Source organism: Ricinus communis, chromosome 4 (assembly GCF_019578655.1).
Source record: "Ricinus communis isolate WT05 ecotype wild-type chromosome 4, ASM1957865v1, whole genome shotgun sequence".
Lineage (NCBI taxonomy): Eukaryota > Viridiplantae > Streptophyta > Magnoliopsida > Malpighiales > Euphorbiaceae > Ricinus > Ricinus communis.
In genome coordinates, this window is record NC_063259.1 from 13,033,642 (window position 1) to 13,047,026 (window position 13,385).

Genomic DNA, 13,385 nt, shown 5'->3' on the forward strand with positions numbered 1-13,385 from the left:
CAGAGAACAAATTGACTCTTTATCCGATTGTACATGGAGTTAACTATGATCCGATTATATCTTACTTAGAACTTGTTTGGTTCAAGATCAAAAAATAAAAATGATAATATCTTATATGTTGTTTGGTTGAGTATAGAATAGAAATCAAATTCATTTATTGTTGATACCAATAATAATATATAATTATAGTTAAAACCAATAATATTTGATTTATAATTAATATATGCAATAAATATATAAAAATTATTATTCATATAAATAAAATTATTATATAAATAAAATACTGTTTATATAAATAAAATATTATTATTTTACTTATCTAGCCATTTGACTTTATTTTTATAGAAATAAACTTCTCATTTCATAAGAAAAATGAGAGAATGGGTCGTTCCCATTGATTCTATTTCGATTTTCAGGATGATTTCTAATCAATAAATATTAATAACGTAATTTATTCATTCCTATTCTCATTTTCATCTTATATCTTTTATAAACTAAACAACCCTTGATAGGATTAAAGCCAGAAGCTCCATCATCCCATCCACGGTAATTCCGGCCATTTTGAATTAAGTTGTCCCAAAAAGTTTCTTTTTTTAAGAAAGACCAATTTAAACTTAACCATTAAGTTGAGGAAGCAAACTGAACGTCATTCCAAAAGAAATGCTAGCAAAAAAAGAAGAAAGGTAAAAGGGTTGGAGAACGTAAATCACAGCACAGCACATGTATTGAAGAACTAAAAGAAAGCACCCTACTTTTTTAGCCTTGCACTGAATTTGATGCAATCCACCTTTCGTTGAACATGATTTATGGGCAAACCGATCATCCGTTTTAGTTGACCCAAGTTCTTGATAATTCCTCAACTTATTTTTATTTCATATTCTTTCCATAGCTACTTTTTGCCAGGACTAATTTAATGTCCTTAATTAGACCTTTTTTTATATTTTATTTTATTTTAATTTTTTTCTAAATTTTTATCAGTCAAATGTGTGTTATTGCATGTTGATATCATTGATAAAATTTTGATTTGTAGCTATGTAATCATGTGTTTATTTTATTTGGGTGATTTTATTTTCTTTTTAAATCTAAGAATAATGTATTCCATTAATGTATTCCATTAAACCAACTAGCATCATGCAATATTTTGTTTCTATTATCCAAATCTAATAGTCAAAGTACGTAAATTGATGAGAATTTCGTTAGATAATTATATCCAGACCATCAGATACCATGTGTATAAGAAATATTAAATTATTATGCTGTTTATAATATGTACAAAAGAAAAACAGGGAAGTTGATGGATAAATAAAAGGAATAAAAGGATAATTATAAATATCTCCTCAAGTTTTGCTCTATCTTGTACTTGTGTACTTCTAATTTTTTAAAATTATGCACTTTTATCCGTCACATTATATGCCATTCCACAAAAATAGTTTTTCCATTAGTCATTCATTAAGTTAAAGTATATAAAATTGATCAATGCACAAAATTGTTATTTTTATTAGAGACTAAACTGTCTTAAATTACAAATCTTAAGGACTAATTTAATAAAAGAAAATATCAGAATCAAATTATAAGATAGTACATATCATATTAAAGCTCAATTTATTTGATTAATTAATTTTATGATTTTTGTATCCCACTAACAACGGCCATATAGGTAACGTAGAAAAGTGCATATTTATTTTTAAAAAAATAAAGGGGACGAAGATGCAAAATAGATAAAATATAGGAGTTAACTATAATTATCCCAAGAATTCAAACAGTGGAATAAAAGAATGAAAGGAAATCCCTTCATTCTTCTATGAAACCTTGACCGGGTGTGTATAATTGTTGACAAATAGATACATAGGGATGGAAAATGCCATATTACAAAAAACTATATATTAAGAAAAAGGAAAAGAAAAGTATTAGTAATTGACAGTTAAGCAGATTTTATTCATTTTAATGAGGCAAATATTGAGGAACAAGGTTTCCCATTCAACCGACATTTACCAAAGCCTTCTCATTCTCTCTTCACAACAAGACATAATAAAAAACATATTGATTTATTAATTAGTACCTTTTTCTCCTCCTTCATTATTTATTTATTTTATTTTCATTTCCTTTTTTCTTTCTTTATTTCTGTTCCCATCCTCGATTGTCTCTCTTTTTAATCTTTTGCACTGATCCACATCTCTCTCTTAAAAAGTGACTCTTGAAAACCACATCGTGCCCTTTAAGCAAATTCAGGATTTTGGCCACTCCTGATCTGCTTTGCTTTTCCTTGTTTAGGGTTGTCTTCTTTTCTTTGTCTCACACAGAATTCAGAATTCTTTCCAACTACATACAAAAGGTCTGCTTTCAATTTCTTTTCTGTTTTTTTTTTTTTCTCTTTTCCTTTTCTCTCCTTTTCTTTCCCTTTCTTTCATGAAATTTTTTGATGCTTTTGTGGATGATATATATTTAGTCTTGTTTAGCTATATAGTTGTGGTCTTTACTCTTTCGAAGACGACGAATACCTAGCTAGATCATTGGAGATAGTTTGGTTGAGTGACATGTTTTGTTCAGATTTGCATGTAAAAAGTAGTGAGGAAAGGAAAAGGAAAAAAGGAAAAAGAAGAAAGAAAGAGAAAAAGGGTTGCACTTGTGTTTCTTATCCTTTTTACGTACACACAGAGAGACACTCTTTCTCTTTTCTTAATAATGAAACCTAGGTCTGATGTTCTGAACAAGCAGCTAAATAATTTCTCTGATTCTTAAACTTGTAAAGGTTTGATTCTTGAAAGAATAGAAAGCATGGCATACATCATCTTCACTTTTTAATTCTTTTGTTCAGATCTTCTTAATTGTTAATCTTTGTAGATCTTATGCTGAAAAGAACTATAGACCACTAATAATGCTAATCTAGCTAAAAGAATTCCACTATATAAATACTTCTTGTTTCTCTACATGGTAAATCGATCGGTTATAGTATGACTCTGATCTAAAATGGTACATTATTGCATGCACATATTTGGTTTACTTCTCCCTTGTGATTATGCCTTTTTTTTTGGAGATTTCACAGTAACATAGAGAGGATGATGGCTGGAAATGGACAACTATCAGTTCCTCCAGGCTTCCGATTCCATCCAACTGATGAAGAGCTTTTGTACTATTATCTGAAGAAGAAGGTCTCCTACGAAGCCATTGATCTTGATGTTATAAGGGAGGTCGACCTCAACAAACTTGAGCCCTGGGACCTCAAAGGTTAGATGATTTGATGATGCTTTCTGTTTTCAGATTCCCACTACTCATTTTGCTGGAACTTTCCTTCCATTACTTTCCTTCCGTAACAATTTCAAAGTCCAATCCTGTATTCAGAATAAAAGTTTGACATTATGATACAATTATGGAACACTTCTATGAAAATTTTAAGATCTTCCCACGAAGGAAATAAGTAACTTGTCTTTTGTGTACCAGCTTCTTTGAGCCATTTCAATAAGATCTTGCTTTTTGTGGAAATGCAGAGAAATGCAGAATTGGTTCTGGTCCACAGAACGAATGGTATTTCTTCAGCCACAAGGACAAGAAATATCCAACAGGAACCCGAACAAATCGAGCAACCACAGCTGGATTTTGGAAAGCGACAGGAAGAGACAAGGCCATCCACCTCAGCAACTCTAAGAGGATTGGCATGAGGAAAACCCTAGTCTTCTACACTGGACGTGCTCCTCATGGCCAAAAGACTGATTGGATCATGCATGAGTACCGTCTGGATGATGACAATTCAGAGGTTCAGGTAAATGACCTTTATATAATGTATTGAAAATAAAAATTCCAACTGCAAACTGTCTTGTTAGTGATCTCCGATCTAATGCAATTTGAGATCGATCTCAAGCTCCTGACGTAACTTATTAAGTACTACTGCTGCTCACTACGAAGGCTACGTACTAAAGCTTTTGAATCTTAGCAGGAAGATGGCTGGGTGGTTTGTAGGGTTTTCAAGAAGAAGAATCAAACTAGAGGTTTTCTACCAGAAGCTGCTCAAGAAGAACACTTCTCTCACATGAAGGCTGGCGCTTCTTCTGTATCGATGGAGCCCAAACAGCATCACATGCAAGCACTATATGACTATAACTTCGATGGTTCCATGCATCTTCCTCAGTTATTTAGTCCTGAATCGGCTGCTGTTCCCCCATCCTTTGTGACACCTCTCTCTCTCAACACCATGGATATCGAGTGCTCTCAAAACTTGCTCAGGCTAACATCAACTAGTTGTGGACTCGTGCAACCGGAAAGGTTTCATGGCGATTGGTCATTTCTAGATAAGCTTCTGGCATCTCATCAAAGCCTTGATCATCAAGGCAAAGGCAACCCTTCATCCCAAGTTGTTGACATGGGTGCTTCAGTTCATCATCAGAAGTTCCCATTTCCATACCTTGGCTGTGAAACTGACATTATGAGATTTTCCAAATAGAGCAATTGCAAATCTCCAATACTGCATCTTTTATTCCTAAGTGCGCTGTAGAGCAGACATTTCTGTTCATATACAGCAGGGATGCAGCCATGCATGTTAAGTACTTGGTTAAAATTCCACTCCTTGCTATTTCATGAGTCCTTTGGTTTTTCAATATAAGAATGTATATAGGCAAATATGTTCCTGTTCAACATATTTTTACAATGTCCAAGCACATATACCGGTATCAGGCATACCATATATAAATTCATATCAAACTATAGCAGTTAAAGTATAAGAAAATAATTTAGACTTAGGGGTGAAAATACAATATCGAGATTTTCGAAATGAAAGTTTATGTTATCATTTCTAGAAAAAAAAATCAAAAAAATAAATAGTCCTGAAATGGAGAAAGGTCGTCATTTCCTGTATTTTGTTATACAATTTGTGAAAAAGGGAAGCTACTTCAGGTGAAAATTGCTAAAAATGATTAGGAAGACAATCGAAGGTTCTCCATATTTTTATGGTCATTGGAGTGCTAATTGCAAATTGAACTCTTTGTTTGCTTCCACGGTCCTTATTCATTAATAATTATCATTTCCAATCCATTGATAAATTTAATCATAACAATAATGCGTAAATGTTGTTTGATCCAAGGATGTGAAACTAGTGTAGTTTAAGTGTCAATTGGACCAATTTTTGGATGACCTAATGAATTAATTTTCTGGGTGGTGCATATTTTATAATTTAGTACTTTACCACCCGTAAGTAGTTCTGCTCGGCATGCTCTAGATTACTTTAGATTATTAGATCAAAAAAGTTATTAGCCAAATAAGTTAGGGAATAGGGAATCATCTATTGAAAAACTCTCCTCTCTGTTAGGCTTTCTACTCTAGGGCAACTTACCTTGAGTAGGAGTCTACTTTTCCATGCTCTCTCATGGTGTTGTACTCTGTACTATGCTGATACTTTTTTCTTGCTCTTCCTTTTCTCTTCTCTTTTCTCTTCTTTCTTTCTCTGTTTTGAGTATAAAATTTTATTTGAATATAATAGAAAGGTATAAGTAAGAATGAATAGAGTTTTCACAATCACAGTTATGTTGAAAGTGATGGTGGGTAGTATTTGGGGGTAATGTGATATAGTGTTAAGGGGTGCAGCTAGGATGCAATGTAGTTTAGAGAAAGAAAGCTAAAGAGGGAAGCTCTCATATCTATAAGAATTGGAAAAGTGAGGCAAAATGTCTCAAAAAATCCTTTTCTTAAGAAAATAAAGGTATATTTATAGTAATGGTGAGTGGATGAGAGCCGTTGAGTTTAGTGAGGCATGGCTTTGTTAAGGTTGTGATGCAAATCTAAAGCCTAAGGATCAAAATACCCATTTAAGCTAAGAGGATCAAGCTCCAATCCCAAATGACCCGTTGTTCATCAAGGGATGTCCAGTTACAAGAGCTAGAGCCAAGAAAATGAAAGAGGTCCTCAATGGGCTTATTCAAGATATTTGGGTCAAGTCATCTACTGCACATGAAGAATTAGTGTTAAACAAACATAATAATGTTATTAACTTAATTCAACATATTGGGCCATAAGATTCTTAGTTTGGGCTGAAATACACAAGCATGAAAATGGGAGGCCGAAATCTTAAAGAGAAACTAAGGGAAAGAACTTAAAAAGGAAAACCAAGAAAGCGCCTCGCACGCACACTTGACCTAGGCGCTAATTCTAAAGAGACAGCATAAGTAGTCGCTCCTTTTAGTTATTTAGAAATATTAGTTGTTGATTTAGTCCATTCTTCCTATATCAAATAATGCCTAAATCATTTTAGTTGCCTATTTGGTTATTTAGAAAAATTTCTAATTAGGCTTTTTTATTTCCTAGCTTAATTTAATTCCTTATTGCATATGGGAATTAGGTTATTATTTTCTCTATATAAACTCATGTAGCCGAATATTACAAGGTTAATGAATATTTTTATTTTATTCCTTATTGTGACAAATTCAATTCTTAGTTCTCTAAGAACTTATGAACTTGTTAAGATTTGTCTTGTGGCATTCAATTGTGACTTATTGCTCGCCTTCTTTCTAATCTTGAGTGTGGCATCCAAAAATCCTTCTTATACCAAGATTCATACTTCTAGTAAAGTATTGGGTCAAGGTTCTTTTATGAATCTGAATTTAGACATCATCAGCTAATCCATTCCACAAAAGTGAATCTTGCTATATTCTAAACAAGATTCATATCATTTAGTATCAAAGCTTAGGCTCTAAAATCAGATTCAGTTATCCTTTATAATTTTTGTTATTTGCTTTGTTAATTTCTGCTATAAACATCAACTTCTTCTTCTACCCATTCTTCCAAACCTAACCGGCACCTTCTTTCCTTCTTTTCTAAAATTAGAAAATTTCAGCCTTTACAATTTGTTAATTTTCTTTGTTCTTGTTAATTTAGTCTTATTAGTTCATTAGTTGATCCAAAAAAAAGAAAAGAAAGAAAGAACAAGAAAAGAAAAGAAAAGAAAGAAGAGAAGAAAAGAATAGAGAAAAAGAAGATTCGCCATCAATAAGAACTTCCAAAATTGTTTGTGATTTCATACTGTTGTTTGTTTATATCGATTAATTAAGCAATTTGAGGCTGATTTGAATCAATTCATATTTCTACCATTTTTTTTTATGTTTCTCTTGAGATATCTTATGTTTACTTAAGCTAAAATCCTTGTTTACCTTTCCTTTAACCCTTTCTTGTAAACCTTTCCTTTAAAATGTTACATTCAAGTTTTGAAAGGTTGTGAATGATTAGTGTTAATTGTGCTCTAACAAGACTGTTTAGGTTGAGAAAATGTATTTCTTACAAGAACTATAAAAATGAATTTAGAGTGGTAAAAGGCAAGAGTGTGTGAGCCGAAAAGAGGGTAAAAGCCAAGTTTATGTGAAACATGAGAGTTGGACATTCTTTTGAGTTCAAACAAGTAACAGAGCGTGTGAGGTTCGTTTTAATCTTTGTTTTATAGATTTAAAATATGTCTCAAAGTAAAGATAAAGGAATCACGAATGAGGAACCACGGGACATGGACATAAGTTTATAAATGAAGGCTATTCATGGGATCTTAGAAAGACTTAATATAAGATTTAAGAGCATGGATGAACAACTAGAGTGAGTGGAGTTCAATTCCTAAAGATGGCAGCCTAGGTGCTTAAACCATAACCAAAGAAGGCTGAGGCATACGCATGACATGGACCATGGAGAATACTTTGATGATGATTATGAAGAAGAAGGACATGGTACTAATGCAAATAAAGGCAGATTTGAGAAAGATGATAGAAGAGTAATGGGAACAAATGGGAACTTGAGAAATATCAAGATGAAGATTCCAACCTTCCAAGGAAAGAGTGATCCTGAAGTTTACAATGAGTGGAAAAAGAAAGTCGAGCTTGTGTTTGATTGCCATAACTACTCAGAATAAAAAAGGTAAAACTTGCTGATGTTGAATTTATTGATTATACTATGATTTGATGGGGTCAACTTATGATGAATAGGAGGAGGAATCATAAAAGACCTATCTCAACTTGGGAGGAGATGAAAGCCATCATGAGGAATTGGTTTATTCCTCAATACTACCATGGAGAATTGCATAATAGATTGTAAAGTCTAGTGCAAAGATCTAAAAGTATTGAGGAGATAGGGAGATGGAGATTGCCATGATTAGAGCTATTCGGAAGAAGATCACGAAGTAATAATAGCAAGGTTCTTACATGGCTTGAACCGAGACATAACCAATGTGGTGGAGCTTTAACATTATGTGGAGATTGAAGATATGTTGCATATAGCCATGAAAGCTGAAAGACAATTGAAGAATAAAGGTGTTAGCCTAAGTGCCTTGTCACATGGCCTAATTTCTTATTTTGATCTTAACAAACAAATTGAAGGTTTGATATAATGATCTTTCAAGTGTTGAAGTTGTAGAATAATCTAAGAAAATTTACTTTGCGATCATAACAAAAGGGCGTAACCATGAAAGGCAACACTTTCATGGCAGAAACTCCAAGTCAACAAAAGCTTAAAATCGCGACTGCACTAGGATAGGCATGACCGCAAAAAAACAGAGGTTTCAAGGCAGAAAGAAATGGCTTGTAAAGCTTAGAATTACGACCGCACCTCAAGTGGGTTTGACCGCGAAACTTGAAGTCTAAAGTAATCATTATGAACTGCCAACGGTGATATTAGAAGCCGCCAATGCCATGCCACCATGTTAGATAGTCGTTGGAGGTATTTCAAGATTCGCGACCACGAAGCAAGAATCGTGACTGCAATTTTACATTCTGACAATTGCTGCACTGCCATAAAGCAAAATATGGAGATTTTTGGGTATAATTTTGTAACGGCTCTTTGAGATTTCTTAAGCTATAAAAACCACATCAAACGGCCATTAATTATTGATCAACCAACTCTAGAAGTCCATACTATTGTGCATTCAATATTTCTTATTCTTGCAATTAATTTCTTCAATCTTAGTTGTTGTAAGAGCTTGAATGTTCTAGTAAGATTTGAGTAAGCTTAGGTAAAACTCTTATAAAGATTGTATGTGAGCCATTAAAACACAAAGTGTAAGGTTTAGTGTTAGTGCTAAAACACTAAGTCGGAAGTGAACTTGAAAACTCCATTTGTAAAGAGTGAAAATATAGTGAATTCCCAATTGTGAATTGGAAAGTGGACGTAAGGTTTGTTAATACCCAAGCCATTACAACTTATTGTGTCTTATTTTTTTATACTTTTTTCACATTTTCTTAAACTAAATTCTTAATTTTCTATCCTTCTCTATTCACCAATTCAACCCCCCTTCTTAGTTCATAAGCACAAACAAGTGGTATCATAGTAGTACTCTTCATCAAGCCTAAGTGCAAAAGTCAAAGATCAAGATGGCCAATGAAGGTATCCACCAACTTAGACCATGCTTCGATGGGTTCGATTATGCCTATTGAAAGTACAAGGTGGAGATCTATATGGAAAATTGTCATGACCCAGTCTGTGGGCCCATGACCGGCACTAAGGAATGGGTAGCTGTAAGGCCACCGAATCCCGTAGTAAGCCTGACCATTCACTAACTTAATCAAATCTCATCTAATAGCACTGATGTCACAATTTATCTTAACCATTAAATTCTACATATTTAATTTGGTCTACTAGTATAATTAGGCAAGACCTGAATTTACATAAAATTACAACTGATAAGTCTAAAATTTCTACTGCGGAGAATCTAAAATTTTACAAGTCAAACATACCAAATCAATTATATCAACCCGATGATGAAGGAGTCGGGTTGCTAGATAAGAACTGCGGGAAGACTAACAATCACCTAAAAAACAGTAAAATTAAGACTGTCACTCTTGAGAGTGAGTTAAAATCATATATCCCATACCGGTGCAACTCATCGATAGCATGTTCTACAGCCGTCCCATCCCGAGTCAACACGACAATACAAAACCACAATGCAACATATATGAATAATGATTAAATAAATAATTAAAATATTAAATTATTTAATTAAAACTATCACGTAAAATCTTAGCATGACAAGTGAACATATATATTACTTTAACTCACAGATCTAACGACTTCCTAGCTCTGCTCCGATGCCTCGGGTGGAGCGAGCCGAACTGATGGATTATCTAATCATGGAAAACAATTTAATCAATAACATTGAAACATTTGACAATTAACCTTAGGTCTAGATTCTTAGGACTGACTGTCTAAAAATTCGACGCAGATAAATTCTACCGAAAATTCGGTAGAACCTCCCCTAAACACGGACGTTTACCCCTGTAAAATGGGTCTAGGACCTGCTAGAAAACACTTCAAATATTCAACAATTTATTTTAACGGGAGTCAAGTCTCCAAGACTTCACTATTTTTCCAACTCTGCCACACATCACAAATCACGACTAATGGAAGACAACCTGACAAACTATTTATTTTAACTAACAATATTTCTAATGCTCAACACATTTCAATAAACACATAATTTTACCAATGAATTCTAAAATCAACGGGCCAGAGAATTACTGAGACGCTTGATCGCTCGGTCGACTCGCCTCCAATCGTCAGAGTCCAATTGATGATCCGAATGCACCAACAGACTCGAAACAACGCACTAATGATGATCCCAGCTTCCGATCTTCCGATCTGACCCTTGATCATCCGGAGAGATTTACGGACGATCTCGGCCGTCGATTTTTAAACGGATTCTGATTGCCACGAAACCGGTGCCATTGGAAAGCTTGAGTTGAGGAGAGTCCGAATATGCTCTCCAATCATCCATCCCTCGCCGGAGCTCGCCGAAAAAGCCAGAAAACATGGCTGCCAACACCTCACCGAAACTCTCTCCTCCGGCCACCAAAGCCGACGCCGCCACTCCCAAAAGGAATCCCTCAACTCACCGGTCAAAACAAGACTGACCCGCCGCCATTAGACTGGAACGCTAGAATCAAGAAGAAAGCCGCTTCCTCGTTCTCCTGCCATGCACTTCCCTCTGCTACACCTTCTTGATGACGCCTTGACGCCCCTTCTCTTCCTCCTCTCTCTCTGATCCCTTCCTTCTTCCTTTCTTTTCTTCTTTCTCCCTGAACTTTTCTTCTTTACCATTTAGTCCCTCAACTTTTTTAATTACTAACAATTTCATCTTGCAAAATTTCCAATTAACCCTTAAACTTTTCTTTAGCTTTTGAATTAAGATCTAACTATTTAATTTGGGCCAAATTAGAATTATTGAAAATATATAATTACATATTTACCATTGCTTTTAAATATAAAATTATCAAAAAGCCCTTGCCGACATATTTAATTACAAAAATACCAAACATACAATATTTTCATTAAAACCCCATATTGATAAAATTATATTTTGAATTATTCCAAAATAAATTTTCAATTTAATCCTAACACACAATTAATTTAATTAATCAATTTACTAAATATTTGAAATTAAAATTAACACCATTTGCTAATTAAAATTTATCATTCTCCGATAGTTCTTTTATAAAACATCCTTTACTAATTCTTTCATAACTTTCAATATAGAAATTAATTTATATTTTCATATTGGAGAAAAATTTAATGACCGAAAATATAATCCATTTTTTAAAGAATTTACTTAATTAATTTCTTAAAAAAAACAAACAAAATATATATACAAAGTAACTCCCTTATTTTATCTAGCATTAAAATTCTATTTAAATCATCCCAATTTAAACCAAATAAAAATAAGGTAAAATTAATTTAAATAAAAACTCATTTATTAATTATTATTAATATTATCATTATTAAAGAAAAATTCCGGGTATTACATTCTCCCCCCCTTAAGAAAAAAATTCGTCCTCGAATTTTAAAAGAAAAAGGCTCACACTAAGACTGAAACTAATGAGAATAAGAATCTCTCATCTCCAGCTCGGCTTCTCGGGTAGTTTCCTCGGCAGAAATATTCAACCACAAGACCCATCAATAAAACCCTTGAGCAAAACTAGTGAACCTGAGAATCCGCGATCCTGACTTACTGCTCCTCGGAAGTCAAATCTTCACTTACTTCCATACACCGAGGTTCCAACACGAGCAAAGGATCAAAAATACACTTCCTCAACACGAGTCTACGAGCTACCGGATTGACCTGAGAGAAAATTATTTGGCGGTAAGTCCATCTTACATGCCACCTCACCAATCCTACCGATAATTCCAAGGGTTCCACACAATAAGGGCTAACTTGACTTCCTTACTAAACCACATCACTTCTTGCACAAGAGACGCCTTAGGATACATACTCTTTATTACAAATCTCCATGTGCTCCCATTTCAGGTTCGTACAATTCCTCTGCTTCCTAAAAGCTGTCTTCAGTCGCTTGCGAGAAAAAAAAAAATTCTCTGAATGAAGGATCCGAACCAACTCCGGTCTTGCCAAAAATCCATTCACCAAATTCTTTCCTAATGATGTGTCCATTGCACGTACAGAAAATCCTTAACATCCACATCACATCATCCACGTCATATCATCCATCTGGTTGTGATAACCGATACAAAACCATGCCATCCTAACATAAAATTCCTCTTCAACTAAAATCTAGAAGTCTCCTCTATAATCCAACATGGGGCCTACTGCACCACAGATTCATTTTCACAACAACTACGCTTGTCATCTAGAGAATTCTAAGCTAACACAATTTACTTTGAAAGATTTACTTATCTACTTACTTTATAATCAACACTGATAGAAATTATCATCTTGAAAAACACTTTTATAAAATTGTAAAATCTCTAGCCATTTTCTTTATTTAAAATTCTACAATATCGCACACTAGGGTGATGATGCCCCCTATCACCAAGGGTTGCAATGCACGACGAATGATGCATGCCCTAAAAATGAGTATGGAATTGTCCATGCCTAACAATGAAATGCCATAATGATTTCTCATGAGACTGGGCACAATATTGAATTTTAAAACACTTTGTTCTACTTAGAAAAATAAATAGTGTTTGCTTAAGCTTCTATGGATTTCGAGCGTCCGAAAATACTCCTACCACATTTCTTAAGCTTCTTACAACCACAAACTCAACCATATATGCTTTGACCTCTACTCGACTTTCCACGCACTAAATTTGGTGCTGCTCATTAACGCGATGCCTGATGCGATAATGAGGCAGTTCATGACATGACTGCAACTACGCTTTGCAGTAATTCTGATGGTGGTGCCCACCATTGAAACAACAATCGAAGCATCCAAGGTCGGTCTGCACTAATCACTTGAAGAAAACGGCACGAGTCTATCGCGCTTCTGATTTTGCTATCGCTACAACACTCATTCTCAACATAGCATCAAAGACAAGCTCACAAGAAAAGAATGATAGACTCTCTAACAGTGAAAGCTGAGACAGTTGAGTCAATGAAAACAAATAAGACAGACTTGATCCTAGCTCCGCAGTACCAAGAATCTTAA

The 13,385-nt window shown here is 34.2% G+C and overlaps 1 protein-coding gene across 3 annotated transcripts; it reads left to right on the top strand.

The window, feature by feature from the left end:
• Positions 1 to 1,929: 1,929 nt before the first annotated feature.
• On the top strand, positions 1,930 to 4,626 carry LOC8279111 (protein SOMBRERO). Of its 3 annotated transcripts, none has more exons than XM_025157775.2 (4): positions 1,930 to 2,332; positions 3,044 to 3,225; positions 3,486 to 3,757; positions 3,929 to 4,626. In XM_025157775.2, exons 2-4 carry the CDS (start codon positions 3,057 to 3,059, stop codon positions 4,433 to 4,435), a joined length of 948 nt encoding a protein of 315 aa, XP_025013543.1. In that variant the 5' UTR covers positions 1,930 to 2,332; positions 3,044 to 3,056; the 3' UTR covers positions 4,436 to 4,626. The 3 variants fall into 3 exon arrangements, with proteins under 3 accessions (XP_025013543.1, XP_002521498.1, XP_025013544.1); XM_002521452.4 differs by having other exon boundaries at positions 1,934 to 2,332; positions 3,932 to 4,626; XM_025157776.2 differs by lacking the exon at positions 1,930 to 2,332 and adding an exon at positions 2,352 to 2,749.
• Positions 4,627 to 13,385: the final 8,759 nt, after the last annotated feature.